The following is a 17,887-nucleotide window of genomic DNA, read 5'->3' as shown; positions in this document are numbered from 1 at the left end:
ATTGGAACATGGCGTGTACAAAGTATGAGTCAAAGAAAATAGGGAATTGTAATAAATGAAATGCATGCATGTTGTCTTTTTTCCCTTTTAGAGAAACTTTTTGATGCCTATAAAGATTTAATTTTTAGAATGTCCCATTCCTTTATTTTCTCCTCTGCTGGCTGTACATTTTTTGGCTGTTTAATAGTCTATTTATTTGTTCCCAGTTTTTCCTTTGATGAGTTTTATCAGTTTTGGTTTGATACCAAGATCCTCAATCCACTTTGAATTAGTTTTTATATATGGTGTGAGGAAAGATTTTGTTTCACTTTTCATAGATAGCCAGTTTTGCCAGCAGTATTTGTTAAAGAGGCTGTCTTGTCTTCATTTAATGGGTTTCACCTCATGTAAAAGATCAGTTGACCATAGATTGATGTATTGTTTTCTGGGCTCTTAATTCTATTATATAATATATTCTTTAAATTTTTTTCTTACTTTATATTCATTTGCTTACAAAGTTTGTATACATCGTGTTTCACTCTATCCTTCATTCACATTGTGTTTCATACAGTTATTCCTATTCATTATGTTTTGTTAAATTAACCACCATTGAACTATGCCCACCATTACCCTTTATCCTTTTATGCAGAACACAAAAATAAAAACTTTAGTATAAAGTAAGAGCAACCTATCACCCTCTCCTTAAAAAGCGTTATTGTCTGAAAAGTTATTAATCTATTAATATTTTCTGTGTTTTGGTTTATAATTTATCTTGGTTATGCCCACTGTAGAATTGTGAAATAATTTTTTTCCAAATAGACGAGACCTCTTAGACTTTATGCTCCAGTTAAACGAGGCAAACTAAACCCATTTGCTTTTGAGTTCATTCCAGAGCAGCAGCTGTGTAGGACAGAGTCTCCCATCGAAAAGTTCCAAGGCTTTCCTTTCTAAGACTTTTTTAAAAGAAAAAAATAAAACCACCTTTCTTCTTTGTGATTTGAGTGGAAGTTTACAAAGCACATTCACATTAAAATTCATATTCATTATAATGCAATGTGTAAAGTTGCTGTGTACCACAGATTCTGAACTGACCCATAGCTGACCCTTTGGCAGATTTTCAGAGGCAGTTGATTGCACAGGAGGAGATTGCCCATCCTTCTCCAGCAAAGCAGCTGGTGGTCTTGGACCGTGTGCCATCGGGATTGCAGTGCAGCTTCTTGCCACTAGGCAACCAGAGCTCCCCTTCATCCATATTAATAAATGTTTCTTTTCTAGTTATTCCTTTTTGCTCTACCTTCCCACTTCCTATCACTAGTAGTCACCCAAAAATGACTGTATGTGTAAACATCTTTTTGGCATTTTTATAATGTTGTTATTGTTGTTGCTCTGTGTGTGGAGTTACCTGCGACTCATAGTGACCCTAGGTATAATAGCCCTAAACCCTGCCCTATCCTGTGCCGAACTTATTGTCTCTGACACACCTACCACCATTATCCCAGTCATTAAATCAATCCACTTCAAAGAGGGTCTTTCTCTCTTGCACTGTCCCTCCACCCTCCCAAGCATGATGTCCCTCTTCAAGGACTGGTCTCTCCTTGCAACATGCCCAAAGTATGTCAGACAAAGCTTCAGGATCTTTGCCTTCAAGGAGAAGCCTGGTATCACCTTCTCTAGGATGAACCTGTTTGTTCTCCTGGAGATCCACAGGATATTCAATACTGTTCTCCAGCACCACAACTCAAAGGCATAAATTCACCTAGTCATTGTCCAGCTTTCTGATACATAACAATTCATTGCAAAGACTATGGCCTATATTAGGCGCACCTTGATCTCCAGACAGACATTGTTGCTCTTCAGTACTTTGGAGAGGTCTCTGACAGCAGACTTTCCCAATGCAATTTGACTTTTAATTTCCTGGTTGCTGGTACCAAGAGTGTGGATTGTGGAGCCAAGTGAACTGAAGCTGTGAACAATTTCAATCTCTTCACCAACTATCATGATGCTGCCAATTGGCTCAGTGGTGAGAATCTTTGTTTTCTTGATGTTGAGTTTCAATGTATATTGAAGGCTGTGGTCCTTGACCTTCTGCAGCATGCACTTCAGGTTCTCTTCAGTTTAAGCAAACAGTGTTGTGTGATCTTATATAATATTTGCCTTTTTTTGTCTGATTTCTTTCATTCAATGTAACTACCTCTAGATTAATCCATGATAAGCAGTGCTTCATGAATTGGTTTTAAATTTTGTATGTAGTTCCATTGTGTGAATGTTTGCTAGAATCTGTATTCATCCATCCGCTGATGGACACTTGCTTAGTTTCCATCTCTTTGCTATTTTGAATAATGCTGTAATTAATATGGGTATGCATATATCTGTTCACATCACAGCACTTCTTTCTTTAGGATATAAACATAGGAGTGGGATTTCTGGTTCAAAAAGTATTTGTTTTCACCTTTTTAAGGAAGTGCCAAGCTGCTTTACATAGTAGTCACACTTTTTTACATCCCCACCAGCAGGGTGTGAGAGTTCCAATTTCTCCACACCTTTACCAGCATATGCTGTTTACCGTTGTATTGAACTTTGCTATTGTTGATAGGATGAAAAAATGTCTCCTTTTTGCCTTGAATTGCATTCTTTTAATAGTCAAGGCTATAATCTTTGACTGCCACTTTTCTCCTCCTTCAACTTAGCTGGTAAGTTCAAATTGCCAATCTTTCAATTATTAACCAAGCCCTGAATTACTGTGTAATAAGGATTCTTCAGTAGGATATTTCTTACTAGTTTACCCCAGTTTCTGTCAAGTTGATTCTAACTCAAGGCAACCTTACATGTATCAGGTAGGACTCTGATGCTTAGGGTTTTGATGGCTGATTTTTTATCAAAGTAGATTGCTAAATCTTTATTTTGAGATGCTTCTGCAGATTTGACCCCCAGCCTTTCTTTTAATGGGTGAGTATATGACCCATTTGTGCCACTAAGGACTTTTAGGTAGAAATCCTTTGTCTTGTGGAAAAAATATGGCTATTTCAGTAGAGGTGTTAAAAACCTTTATAGCACTGAATTCAGAATACAATTTATTCATCAAATTGGCTGGAAAAATCAAACAGATGTGGGGAGACTTAAGCAGCATTTGGAAGTAAGACAAAACCTATTATAATGAGATTGTATTATTTTTGTTTAAATAAAACTGTAAAAAGCCATAGCTTGAAGCTCACTGTCTTATCTTTTACCCATAAAGCTGACGTCTATAGGGAAATGAAAGAGAAACTAGTGACAATTTTTCTAATGCACGTCTTTTGTGTATAAATTACTTTTTTATTAATTCAGCAAATCCGTACTAACCACCTACTATTTAGCAGTCAGTGAGCTAAGTGCTGGGTTTTAACAGAGAATAAGACACAGCCACCGACCTACAGAAGATTATCCTGCCCTGTGTTTTGGTTGTATTTGTCAATCTTGACCTTCCTGCCAGTATTTACATTTGTGATATGCATGATCTCAGACTGTAGTTGGCTGTCTGCTTATTCTTTATTTTCCAGATGCCTTTGAAGTGGAGAGCTTGACTTGGTTGCTGAAATATTTATCATGAAACATGTTCTTATTGGAATTTTAACAGGCTCCCCAGGCGATACTGAAAATCAGAAGGAAGATGTTGAATCAAGAGAGTTTCAAGGAACAGGTTTATTTCTAGCCTTCTCTTCCTTTACTAATTTTAAGCAAATTCCTATAAACTACTTAGTTGGCCAAGGCAAGATGTTTTTGTCTAAAGGTTTGCCTTCTATAGAGACAATTAGCCTTTATTTTACAAGTAAAGATTTTTCTAGTAAGTGCTATTCATCTATTCTCCACTATTATTTTACGTAGTTTTCTGTTTCTTTTAACCTTTCCACTTTCTCTCCTTTTCCCCAGTTTGAGGGGGTGGGAAGCAACAATTGAACACCCTCATCTTCCCATGAACAATCCTATGAACATATACATTTTCACACCCATAATTTTCCTCTTTTTTCCTGTCTCAAGAGGTGTCTCCACTTGAAAGGCCGGACCTTTCTTGTGTGTTCTAAATTCTCTTGCCTTCTGAAAAGCTTCATTTGTTCCACTGACCCTCTCTCTTCAAGAATATCCGGGGGTTCTTTTTCTCCTGCAGCTTTCCCAAGAGCATTTAAGGATTCCCAAACATCTCCCATTTTCATCTGATTAACAAAATAATTAACAAACCAACATACTTACCAAACTTCTCACTCACTTAACTTCACATTCGCATTCCTGTCCCATTTCTCTGATATTCTGCAGACAATCTATTGACCTCAATTATTTATTTAAGAAAATGTCAAAGCTACACCAAAGTGAAAACAGCAGTACTGAATTAGAGCATGTAATTTGAGGCACCTGGCTTGAGGTATATGGAAGTCTATAGCGGAATCCCAACTCCATTTCAATTCTTCATAGAGACACAGACACCATTTCAGTTTTCTTACCAGTAAATCTTCCAGTTGACTTTGCCCTCCAGGAGAAAATACTGTTGAAAGGGGTTCACAACCTCCACACAAGTATACCAAGGTTCAGTCTTCTCTTAGGTCTTTATGAAGAACCAGGGAATTTGCATGAATCAAAACTCTGACCACCATGAAGACAAATGACAGGAATCCCAAAACCAATCCTGTAAGCTTTTAAATTTTAAATTGTATCCATTGAATCTTGTAAACGGTAACCATCACCTTAATTCAGCAGAACACCTTTGGCACCATGGTGATGCTTCCCTCCTTCCAGAATGATCTGCCTGTCTTACCTGCGTCCTGTGTATGTCTTAATAAAAGGGTCCCTTTAAAATATATTTTAATCTGAGTGTCTGCTCCATCTCTCAGGGCAGTACATAGATACCCATGCTGTCTTCACTATGATCCGATAATTTTCTTTATAACTGTTTTTATTTTGTCTAGCCTTTAATCCAAAAAATCATTTATTGCATTGAGTTGAGCCCTATTGTTTCTTTAATCTAAACCAGCCCCCAGTGACACTCCTTTGTTTTCAGTCTGTCATATGATTGAAACTGTCAGCGACTTGGATTCACACTCAGTATATTTGGTATCAGCACTCAAGAGATCAGGAGATGTATTATACTGGGGAAATCTGCAGTCAGGGACCTCTCCAAATTATGAAGAGCAATGATGTTAATTTGAAGATTGAGGTGCATCTGATTCAGGCCATCATTTTTTCAGTCACTTGCTATGCCTCTGAAAGCTGTACAAAATGAATAAAGATGACCAAAGAAAAATTGATGCCTTGAGCTGTGGTGTTGGAGGAGTGTACTGAATATCTCATGGGCAGCTAAAAGAACACACAGACATGTCTTAGAGAAGGTGAATCCAGACTTTTCCTTGGAAGCAAAGATGGCAAAGCCTCGTCTTGCATATTTTGGGTATGTTGCTAGGAGAGGCTATTCCTTGGAGAAGGACATTATGCTTGGAAAGGTGGAGGGACAGCAAAGGAGAAGAAAACCCTCAACCAGGGAGGTTGACATGGTGACTGTAGCAATGAGCTCGGGTGTGTCAGAGATTGTGAGGTTGGTCCCAGGATAGGACAGAGCTCAGATTTGTTGTCCGTTGAGTAGCTACGAGTTGTATTCAACTTGACAGCACCTAACAGCAACAATTGGTTTCTTATAATTAGATTCAGCTTATTATATATTTGGCAGTAGTATCACATTGGTAAGTTTGGTCCTCAGAACATCACATCAGAGGAGACTTGATTGAGTCTGTTCCATTATATTACAAAGTTATTATCTGATGAAAATATTATTTACTGTGACATTTCCTTGTTCTTTTTATAATTAAATAATCTGCTAGGGATACTTTAAGACAGAGTGCGTAATCTCTTCCCAAACAAATTATTAGAAGTTAACCCCTCAATGAAATAGATTGACACACTGACTGTCACAATGGGTTTAAGTACAGCAGAGATTGTGAGGATGGTGTCGGATCACGCAGGGTTGCTGAGTCTGCATCAACCTGACAACACCTAACTATAACAACAACAGATTCACGGCCTCTGTTCCCTCAGCTCATATTCCCATGTGGTGTTTAGCACTTCCATTCTACCCACGCTATTCCTGTTGAGCTCGTTAACTAACTACATTACTGAGTCCAAAGGACACCTTCCAGTCCTTATCCTGCTTCGTTGCTCAGCAGCACAGACACAATTTTGTATTTCTGATCCAGTATTGCTTAGAAAATTTCAGTTTCCTATGTTCCAACCAATTTATTAGCATTGCTAATTGGGTATGTCAGAAACAATGGAAATGTAGTCAAGGGATAGAAGAGTTACCGTGTGTGTGTGTGTGTGTGTGTGTGTGTGTGTGTATGTCTCCCCTCCTCCTATTGGAGAAGGTTAAAAACCCAAGTTTTTCAGAGGAAATAGGAAGGGAAGGCAAAAACAGTTGCACCAAGGGGATAGTAATTCTGGCAGGAAGTCCCTTTGCTCAGGAATTCAGGGGATCCAAACTCCAACCAATCCCACAGGTCCCTAGGCGGTGCTCACTGTGACCAGTCTCCTAAGACTGGGAGCCAAGACAGTGCCCACCTGAGGGTTGCTCTCTTTTTCTGCTCCTGCTGAACCAAAAAGTGTGGCTCTATCCCTGACTTTTCAGGGATGTTCCTTCTCCCCTGCTTCCTTCTTTCCTTTTTTCATTAACTCTTCCACATATTCTGTCTCTATAGTTAACCACCGTATCTCCTTTGCATTACCTTAATAAACTTTTTCCCCCACTTGTTTTGCTAAATTACCACTGTGTGTGCATCTATTCACTTATTTACAATCACTTCAATTCACCACCTTGCAGGAAATGTTAGCGAGTGATGAAGAGATAAAAAGAACATGTTTCAAGGATTCTGAAGCTTCATCTGACATACTTTGGGCATGTTGCAAAGAGAGACCAGTCCTTGGAGAGGGACATCATGCTTGGGAGAGTGGAGGGACAGCACAGGAGAGGAAGACCCTCGATGAGATGGATTGATTCAGTGACTGGGGTAATGGGGGTAGGTGTGTCAGAGACAGTGCGATTGGCACAGGATAGAGCAGGGATTAGGGATTGCTGTGAGTCACAGGCGATTTGATGGCACATAACAACAACAACAACAACAACTTTCCAATTAAAGCCAAGACTACTTTCCTCGATTTTCTACAGCTCATTAAGTATCTCTATCATTCCCCGCATTGTCCAAGCCATAACTTGAAAGTCATCTTCGAATCTTTCTTTCCCTCTTCCTATTAAAAAATCAACTCATCTTTATCTCCGCCACCTTCACTACAGCACCCATCAATATATATTCGACCTTCAGTAATGTGCAAAACACTGATGTCAGAAAATCAAAAGGTACAAAATGCAGCATTTCTCAGGCTGAAGGGACTAAAGAAGAGAGTCAAGCCTCTGGAGTGGCAGCCCCTTCCTAAACAACATGCTTCCAGAAACTATGAACTTTGACAAAGGTCAATAGTTATAGAAAGGCTTCAGGCCTTTTGTTCATAGGGTCGCTATGAGTTGTGCTCGACTCAAAGGCAATCAACAACAACCAGTTGAAATACTTAATGATTCTATGTCAGGGTATTGAATGATTCAGGCAACATCAAAAGAAGACAAAAGAAATGTGCACAGTCATTGTACCAAAAAGAATTTGCTGACACAGAAGAATTTCATGAAACAACATATAATCAAGAAGCAACAGTGATGAAGGAGGAAGTACAGGCTGATCTGAAGGGCTTTCCAAATATATGTATACACCCAGAAATTGATGGGATATCAATTCACCTATTTCTTTTCTTTTCTTTTTTTTTTTTTTTTGTGGCTGAGTACAACTCACTTTATTGATGGTGCATGACAAGATGGGCTCTCCAAGTCCCTCCCCTTTCTCAGGGGGATAGAAACTGTGTCAAGGATGCAAGCTTCTCAGTGTGTGGAGGGATCGAGTTGCGGCAAGGACTCCCCAGCAGCTGAGGGTCTCTCTCACTTCTAGTGCTATTGCTGGGGCTGGTGGTCCAAGGATTCTTATATTTTGGAGTCCATGTGAACCATCAGGTTGACCATGGGGTTGCTGTAGCCAAATTCATTGTCATTCCAGGAAATGAGTTTAACAAAGTGGTCATTCAAGGTAATGCCAGCCCCAGCATCAAAGGTCGAAGGGTGGGTGTCACTGTTAAAGTCACAGGAGACATCTGTTCTCCAGTGTATCCCAGGATGCCTTTGAGGGGTCCCTCTGATACCCACTTTACTACTTTCTTGATATCATATTTGACAGCTTTCTCCAGATGGCAGGTCACAATTGATACATTGGGGATGGGGATAGGTTAAGCTGTGCCAATAGCTTTCCCATTCAGTTAAAAAATGTCCTCACCCACAGCCTTGGCAGCACCAGTAGATGGTGTTCTGGGCAGCTTCATGGCCATCATGCTATAGCTTTCCATAGTTGCCATCCACACTCTTTTGTGTGACAGTGACAGCATGAACTGTAGGCACAAGTCCCTCTACATTGCCAAAGTTGTCATGGATGACCTTGGCTGGGTAGGGGGGGCAAGTGTTTGGTGGTGCAGGGGGCATTGCTGACAATCTTGAGAGAGTTGTCATACTTCTCTTGGTTCACGCCCATTACAAACATGGGACATCTGCAGAAGGAGTAGAGATGATTACCCATTTGGCACTACCTTTCAAGTGAGCCCCAGCCTTCTCCAAGGTTGTGAAGACACCAGTGGACTCCATAACATACTCAACACCAGCCTCACTCCACTTGATGTTGAGGGGATCTCGTTTCTGGATTGATGACAAGATTTCCATTCTCAGCCTTGACAGTGCCATTGAACTTGCCATGGTGAAATCATACTGGAACATATAGACAATGTAGTTGAGGCAATGAAATGGTCATTGAATGTAAAACCATCCACTTTGCCAGAGCTAAAAACAGTCCTGGTGACCAGGTCTCCAATGAGGCCAAATCCGTTTACTCCAACTTTCGCCACCATGTCTCAGGGATATGGCTGAAGCTGCACGAGAAGAGAGGGTAGTGTATTAATCAATGAGGATCAGAGAGCCCAATTAACATATTTCAACAAAGAGATGCATCTTTGGACATGCTGACCAGGTTGTGCCAAGAAATCTGGAGGATAGTTACCTGGTCAACTGACTAGAAGAGATCCATGCTTATTCTCAATCCTAAAAAAAGATGATCCTACAGAGTGTGAAAATTATCAAACAATATCACTAATATCACATGCGAGCAAAATCTTATTTTGTCCCAAAATAACTGGAACAGTACAGTGACAGAGAACTGCCAGAAATGGAAGCTGGGTTTAGAAGAGGCTGTGCCACTAAGGGTTGTTGTTGTTGTTTGGTGCCGTCGAGTCGAAGACGACTCATAGCGACCCTATGAACGAACAGCCTGAGCACTGTTCGTACATAGCGTTTCCATAGAGTTTCCAGAGGCAAGCCATTTTGGAAGTGGATGCCGCTCCTGCTTCCAGGCTTGATTTAGTCGGGAAGCTCCAGCCAACACTGTCCACCATGGGTGCCCATTACCACGACTGGCACATCACTGTCACAGTCGACACTAAGGGTATCATTGCCAATATTAGATGGATCTTGGTTGAAAGCAGAGAGTACAAGTACCAGAAGAATTATAAATTTTATTGACTATGAAAAGACATTTGTCTGTGTGGATCACAACAAATTATGGCTAACGTTGAGAAGAGGGAACACCCCAGAACACCTGATTGTGCACATGCGAAACCTATACTTACACCAGGAATGAGTCTTACGAAAAGGGCAAAGAAACACTGCATGGTTAAAAATCAGGACAGGGATGCATCCTGTCTCCAATACCTTTCCAATCTATATGTAGAGAAGATCATTCAGGAGGGTGGACTTTGTGAAGAAGAATGTGACATCAGGATTGGAGGAAGACTCATCAACAACCTGATGGAGATACCATGACTTTGTTTGCAAAAGCATTTGAAGCATTTGTTGCAGAAGGTCAAGGACTGCAGTCTTTAATATGGAACACATCTCAACATCAAGAATACAAGATTCTTACAAGGGGATCAATTGGCACCATCATGGTAGATGGAGAAGACCTTGAGATTGGTAGCAATTTCATCTTGCTTGGATCCATAATCAACACTTTTGGAACCAGCAGGTAAGAAATAAAAAAAAAACGTGTTTCTTTGAGAAAGTCTGCTGTCAGGGCCCTTGCAAAAGTGCTAAAGAGCAACAATATTACTCTAGAGACTAAGGTGTGCTCTATCCAGGCCATGGCCTTCTCAATTCCTTGCTATGTATCTGATAATTGGACAATGACTAAGTATGACAGAAGAAAAATTAATGCCTTTGAATTGTGGTGCTGGAGAAGAGTATTGAACATACCATAGACTGCCAAGAGAATAAGCATGTCTGTCCGGGAGAGCAACCTGTCCTCCAGGTTGCTTTTTGGAGGCAAGGATTATGAAACTTTATCTCACATACTTTGGACATGTTTCGAGGAAGGACCAGTCCTTGGAGAAGGACATCAATCATGCTTGGAAGGGTGGAAAGACAGTGCAGAAAAGGAAGATCTTGGATAAGATGGATTGACATAGTGACAGTGGCATTGGGGGCAGATGCATCAGAGACAGTGAGACTGGCTCAAGATAAGGCAGAGTTCAGAGATCTTTTCATAGGTTTGCTATGACTCATAGTAGACTCAGTGGCACATGCAACAAGAATACCAGCATTAGCATTCAAACTAGGCCCCCTGTAGAATTTCTTAAAATAGTCTTAGGTCCTTAGTATAAAAGCCAAAACAATCTTGTATCAAAGGAAGGCTCTGGAGCAGTAGGACTGAAAATTGTCTACTAGACAATCAAATGGAGATATCTGGACATTTAGACATAGTTTGGAGTTTAAAGTGGAGTGGAGAATTTGTGAGTGAATGCAGACTGAAAATAGAAGAATTCAGGCCAACATTGAAGCCTGGGGCACTGCATTGTTTGGGAAGAATTTGGGGAGCTAAATAGGAAATAGAAATGAGCACGGAGAAGTAACTAGAGAAACAGGAGGAAAAGAATGGTGAAAGTGTGTCAAAGAGGAGGGACTTGCCTGCTGTGCAAAAGTCTGCTGATAAATGGATTATGATACAGCTAAAGAACCAACTACTGACTTAAAACTATGGAGGTCACAGATAACCTTGACAAGGACAGATCTAACATATTACTGCAAGTAAACACTTAACTGGAAAGCGTTCATAGAGACTGAAAGCAGACAAATTGGAGGCAGCAAATGTAGAAAACGTTTCAGGTTTACTAGTAAGGGGATTAGCTGAAGAGGGAGAAAATTGCTGGAGTCACGTCCTTTAGTGTACAAGAAGGGGTGAGATCTAATGGACAAAAAAAAAAAAGAGATTACCATCCCTGGGGGCAGAATTTATCCTTGACAGTAGGATACAAGATGGGGATGGGGTGCCAATACAGTTGCAGAGTCAGATGTATTTCAGTTGTTTTTGTTTTCTCAGTAAAGTAACAGGCAAGGTCATTTGCCTGGAGGAATTAAAGATTGAGAAGTAGTAGTGGCTTGAGGAGGAAGGAGAAACTATGAAGCAGTCACTTGGAAAAGGGAAGAGGAAATGAAATAAGAGAGCATATTATTACTCCTGTGGAGCATAGTTCTATCCTGACACGCACAGGGTGCCTGCGAGCTAGAATCCTTTGGATGGCAATTGGTATTATGATGACTACTCTTACTTAAAGTAGTTATGAGTTTAAAACAAAACTTGTTATTGTGGTTATACACTTGTTTCTAGAGAGCGCTAGTGGCTTAATGGTCAGGAGCTGTGCCGCCAACCTAAAGGTGGTTTGAATCCATCAGCTGATCCATGGGAGAAAATCTCCTGTGTGATTTACTGCCTCTGAAAACCTACTGGAGAGTTAGTTATGAGTCAGTTACAACTCGACGGTAACAGCAACACTTGTTTCTTGTCCATATTAGACAGGTGCAGGCAAATCAGGCTGAGGATTGGAGTTAACCAGTGTTGGGGTTTTGTTGTTACTATTGTTACATGTGTTTAGGTCATCCCCAACTCATAGTGACTCTATGCACAAGAGATAGAAACCTGGCCTGATCCTGCATCATCCTCAGGGTTTACCAGGTGACATATATGAGAGATCGATGAGGAAAAGTGAGGTTAGTGCAAATAAGTGGTTGTTACAAACCGATTGTAATCTAAATGAATTAAAAAGGAACAATAGAGTAGGTAAGAAGTGGCTTACCCAAACATAATTTATCTATTAAATTATGGATGTTGAAAGCTGTGGGAGCTATTTAGAGAGAGCAAGTAGGAAAACAGAAATTGGGCTGTGGTAGTGAAACAGTAAATGACTTAAAACTCCTATCGAGGATTGTGATTATTGGTTGTCATTATTGTGATTCTTGGGAGTGAGTGCCAGAAGCACACAGGAAGAACTGGAGTTAATTAAGTGAAAGTCCAGGATGTGAGAAAGATCCTTCATATAGATATGGTATTATTAGGAATTGGGACAGGAAAAGTGTTGGTCAGAATACAGCCCAGAGGTAAATCTGCAAGGAACTGAGAACGATGACTCAGGTGTCTGTAGGTGACTGAGAGAAAAGTGAGTAATGTATATTTATGGTCTGATAACATCTGATTTAAACCTGAGGTAAATAGCGTAGTAAAAAACCCCCATAATGCTGGAATGTCGTAGATCTCATAGGAGTGGAGTCAAGTGCTACGATAATGTGTCTGAAGCATCAGAATCACTTGTACCGTGTCTGCAATACAGATTGCGGGGCTTCACTGCCAGAATTTCTGATTACAACTTTATAGCAAATCTCCAGTTGCTGCAGATGCTGTTGATCCAGAGACCATACTTTGAGAACTGCTGGGATGAAAATTCAGAGGAGAAAGGAGTTGCTTTCTTCCAGTGGGAGAAAGGAACATTAGTAGAGAATCTCTTTTAGTTCTCCATGGTTGCTTAGTAAAAGTTTTACATCACCATATATCGTACGTTGACTCAAGAGAAAAAAGTAATTTCTTTTTTAAATTTTATTTTGGGTCACCTATTTCTCACTCTGCAAATCAGAGATGCAGAGAAAATGCAGGCTTTTTATATTGCAAAAAACTAACGTGATCTTCTTTACAAGAACCCTACCTGCCAGATGGCCAGACAAAAGTTGATGTTTGTCCATTCCATTGAAAAGCAGTCATTTCAGGTAAATGTCTAATCTCTTTGGGGTCAAGTGTTTGGTGTTTGAGATTTCACCTGGCAGGATGTGGTTTTTGTGACGTCGTGGCTTTGGGGGATGGGTCCTCTGTTCTATGTGGGTTCCCTGTTCTGTCCTCTTGGCTTCTCAGTTCTTTCGTCTACCAGCCTCTTGGTTGAGGTCAACCACTAGTCTAACTCTCTAAGCTTGATTTCAGCCAAGTGTTTCTCCTTGATCGATGTGGCATAACCTTGCTCAGCCAGGAGCTTGGTGCCCTCTGAACGTCTGACCTCTTCTCTATCTGGCCACTGGCCTAGTTTATGCTGCTCTCTCACTTCCACCACTGTGCAGGGAAGAATTTGCTACAGTAGTCCCTAGGCAGTCCTTCTCAATCTCAGTTTAAATGAATTCTGAGTCCCTGACAGATTTTATGGATCCCATCTTTACCACGGAGGAGTGAAGGCAATTTAAACTGAAATCTCAAAATTAGTTTGAAATCTCCAATTTAACCTTCTAAGCAGTGACACCAGATTATCAGTTTTTCTTTTGCCATTAGAATGGGGTTTACCTGGAATATTGCCTCCTTTTCTAAACCTAACTGGTAGCTGAGTGAGACCCCTTCTGTCCTCGACATTTTTCTCAAACTATCCAGCATGCTTTTTTCCCTCCTCTTTAAAGCCTCAAAGGACCAAACCCAATCCACTGCTGTGAGTTGATTCCAACTCAAAATGACCCTCCCTGGGTTTCTGAGGCAGTAAATCTTTGCAGGAGAAGACTGTCCATCTTCTCCTTTGGAGCAGCTGGTGGCTTAGAACGGCTCACATTTTGGTTAGCACTGTGATGATATGCCACCAGGCATCATTACCCTGCCTCTGTATTTCATCCACTCTTAGATGCACCTTCCTCCATATTTTCTCATCTTTGAAGCTGGGTCTTAGAGTTCATGCTATATCCCAGCTTAATTATCAGAATGCTTTATTTCTTGGCCTATAATAAAAACCTATAAAACCTAAAAAGGTGACCTTTGGAACTAACTTATACATAACCCTGGAATCACTTCTAGCTGACCCTCCAGTGGATTTTGGGCTATATCACAGTCTTTCTATGCAAATTTAGTCTCAAGGCAGAGTGCACTAATGGCACCAGGCCATTCCCCTCCCTTCTGAAAGAGGTTCTCCTCTAAAAGGGAGATAAAGAATTTAGTGTATTGTTTCTCCAGGCCTGGCTTTCTCATATATTGTCTTGACCACAAAGCCTGGAACAGTACATTCCAGTTTTAGTACAATAAGTCTGGAGGGCTTGGCCTCTGACGTGGAGTTTTGCAGTAAAACCTGATTTAAGAAACGAAAACCATCTGTTTAGTATTTGGAGCCCTGATGATGCCATGGTTAAGTGCTCAGCTATTAACCAAAAGGATGGCTGCTTAAACCTACCAGCTGCTCCATAGGAGAAAGGTGTAGCATTCTGCCTCCATAAAGGTTACAATCTTGAAATCTCTATTGGGAAGTTCTCCTCCATTTTATGGTGTCACTATGCATTATAGTCAACTTATCAGGAGTGGATTTGATTTTCTGCTGCTCTTTTTTAATACTTCAGAATAAAGATTGTCTGTTACACACTTCACAAAAGTGTAAGCAAAATATTTTAAAAAGCACATTTATTAGTAATGGCCAAGTTTCATACATATAGAAGTCTTTCAATACATTTTAACTGTTGGTAATTAATATTCTAATGTAGATTGTTATTGCAGTTGTTATGTATCTTTGAGTTGGAACTGACTCACAGCTGACTCTCCAGCAGGTTTTTAGAAACAGTAAATTACACGTGAAGAGATTTCTTTTTTGGAACAGCTTGTGAATTTGAACCATGTAACTTTGGACTGGCAGTACAATTCTTTACCACTAAGCCACCACCAGAGCTCTCTAAAGTTCATTCTAAAATTTTAATATAAATTGGAGTACCTTTGAGGTAATTTATCATTGAAGTGAGCATTTAGAAAACAAAAATTGGTTCATAATGAAAGTAGGTTAATTATCTACAGTCTAGGGAGTAACCTGTGTCATCTTCGTAACGCAAGTTATTGAGGAGTCTTCTTCTGATCCTGACGTCACATTATTCTTCATAGAGTCTGGCTTCACCACCAATTATTTGCTTAGCATACAGATTGAATAGGTATGGAGAAAGGATACAACCTTGATGCACACCCTTCTTGATTTTAAACCATGCAGTGTTCCTTTGTTCAGTTCACCCAACAGCTTCTTGGCCTACGTATAGACTCTGTATGAGCACAAATAAATGTTCTGGGATCCCTATTCTGCTCAATGTTAGCCATAGCTTATTGTGGTCCAATCAAATGCCTTTGCATAGTCAACAAAACAGGTAGACATTCTTCTGATATTCTCTTTGCTTTCAGTCATGATCCATCTGACATTGGCAGTTATATGCCTGTGCTGTGGCCTCTTCTAAACTCAGCTTGAACTTTTTGGTGGTTCCTTGTCAAGGTACTGTTCAGCTGTTCTTTGATGATCTTCAGCAATATGTTGCTTGCATGTGATATTTGATGGCATTGTTAAGATAATTTCCATACTCTGTTGGATCACCTTTCTTGTGAATGGGAACAAATACAAAATCTCTTTCAGTCAGCCAAGCAGTCCTCCAAATTTTCTGGCAACAGGATCAGAGGAAGTCTCGTCAACAACCTGCATTGTGCTGAGGACCCAACCTTGCTTTCTGAAAGTGAGAAGAACCTTAGATATTCGCTGCAGAAGATAAAAAACTACAGCCTTCAATATGGATTACATCTAAACATCAAGAAAACAAAGGTCCTTACTTTGGGCCAACAGGCAACGTTATGATAGGTGGAGAAAGCATAGAAATAGTCATTTTCATCTTGCTTTGATCCATAATCAACACTCTTGTTACTAACAGGAGAATAGTACATATATTGCATTGGGCAAGTCTGCCATCAGAGACCTCTCCAAAATATTGAAGAGCAGTGATGTCAGTTTGAAGACCAAGGTGTGTTTGATTCAGGCCATAGTTTTTCTGGTTACTTGCTATGCATCTGAGAGCAGAATGATGAATAGGAATGACAGAAGAATTGATGCCTTTGAGTTGTGGCATTGGAGAGTGTACTGAATATCCCTTAGAATGCCAAAAAATACTCAAACAGATATGTCTTAGAAAAAAGTGCAGCCAGAGTGGTCTTTAGAGGGAAGGATGGCAAAGCATCACCACTCATACTTTAGTATGTTTGGACTAGGAAAGGCTATTATTTGGAAAGGTATATTGTGCTTGAAAAGGTGGAAGGCCAGTGAAAGAGAGGAAGACCCCCAATGAGGTGGACTGACACGGTGACTACAGCAATGGCTCAGACAGCATTCACTTCTGTTCTTTATAGAGTTGCTATGAATTACATTTGGCTTGACAGTACCTAACAACAACAAGAGGGAGTAATGCTTATTCCAAAATGATAAAGGTAAGATTATCACATTTTTGTGAAGACAAATTGTTTAAATACATGTCAATAATAAGTGATACAGGACACACCAAGATGATTATAGTACAAAACTCTAGGATGTTGTTGTTGTTGTTGTGTTCCATTGAGTTGGAACCAATCCATTTCTGGCCCTCCAACAGCTTTTCAGAGGCAGTAGATTATAAATCACACAGGAGGAGATTGCCCATACTTGTCCCGCAGAGCAGCTGGTGAATTCGAACTGTGTGCCTTTGGGATTGCAGTGCAGCTTCTTCTCACTAGGATACTAGAGCTCAATTTAAATAATAGGATGTTAATAGGAGGTTTTGACAAGAAATGCTAAAAGGACATGCCAAGTTGAGTATAGTATATGACTATAAGTTGTTGTTGAGTACTATAGAGCCACAATCGACCCAGCGGGTTTTCAGAGGCAGTAATCACACGTAGGAGTTAATAGAAGTTTTTAACATTACTTTTGTTAATATTTATTTTTTGATCTCTGATGACAGAATTTTTTTGTGTGTTTTAAAAAAACAATAGGCATGGCCACAATTATTAAGGTTAACAAAGAAAAGATAGATTTGTATGCGACACTATAATCTAAGAAGGGGATACAGAGGTTATGATTTCATTCCTAGTTTGTAGATGTAATCCATATTGAAGGCTGTATTTCTTATCTTCTTCAAGTCCTTTTCACTTTTTGCAAGCAAGGTTGTATCTTCTGCATAACGTGAAATTTTACAAAGACCAAGAAGTAGTTGTTTGGACAGAACAAAGGAATACTGCATGGTTTGAAATTAGGAAAATGTCCCTGAAGGTGATCGGTGATCATGGCCTTCTCGGCGCCGACCGCCTACCTGACCCACCAGCAGAAGGTGTTGCGGCTTTACAAGCGGGCGCTGCGCCATCTCGAGTCCTGGACCGTCCACAGGGATAAGTACCGCTACTTCGCCTGCTTGATGAGAGCCCGGTTTGAGGAACACAAGAATGAAAAGGACATGGTGAAGGCTACGTGGCTCCTGCGGGAGGCAGAGGAGGAATTCTGGTACCTTCAGTACCCGCAGCCGTACATCTTCCCGGACTCTCCGGGGGGCACCTCCTATGAGAGATACGAGTGTTACAAGGTCCCTGAATGGTGCTTAGATAACTGGCATCCTTCGGAGAAGGCAATGTACCCGGATTACTTTGCTAAGAGAGAGGCG

At 40.4% G+C, this 17,887-nt stretch overlaps 1 protein-coding gene and 1 pseudogene across 1 annotated transcript in view; one reads left to right on the top strand and one right to left on the bottom strand.

Annotated features, from left to right (window-relative positions):
• Nucleotides 1-8,014: 8,014 nt before the first annotated feature.
• LOC102858945 lies at nucleotides 8,015-8,982 on the bottom strand (annotated as a pseudogene).
• Nucleotides 8,983-17,504: 8,522 nt separating this feature from the next.
• LOC102858537 (NADH dehydrogenase [ubiquinone] 1 beta subcomplex subunit 9-like) overlaps nucleotides 17,505-17,887 on the top strand; it is a 25,431-nt gene continuing 25,048 nt past the window's right edge. The window contains exon 1 of the mRNA XM_006895086.1: nucleotides 17,505-17,884. Within this exon, the coding sequence (XP_006895148.1) occupies nucleotides 17,516-17,884 (369 nt within the window). The 5' untranslated portion in view covers nucleotides 17,505-17,515. The remainder of the gene's footprint in view (nucleotides 17,885-17,887) is intronic.

Source organism: Elephantulus edwardii, unplaced genomic scaffold (genome assembly GCF_000299155.1).
Source record: "Elephantulus edwardii isolate Elephantulus edwardi_28Jun2011 unplaced genomic scaffold, EleEdw1.0 scaffold00157, whole genome shotgun sequence".
In the NCBI taxonomy this organism is placed as follows: domain Eukaryota; kingdom Metazoa; phylum Chordata; class Mammalia; order Macroscelidea; family Macroscelididae; genus Elephantulus; species Elephantulus edwardii.
The sequence above is the reverse complement of the archived record's forward strand: the minus strand, read 5'-3'. Positions and strand labels throughout refer to the sequence as shown.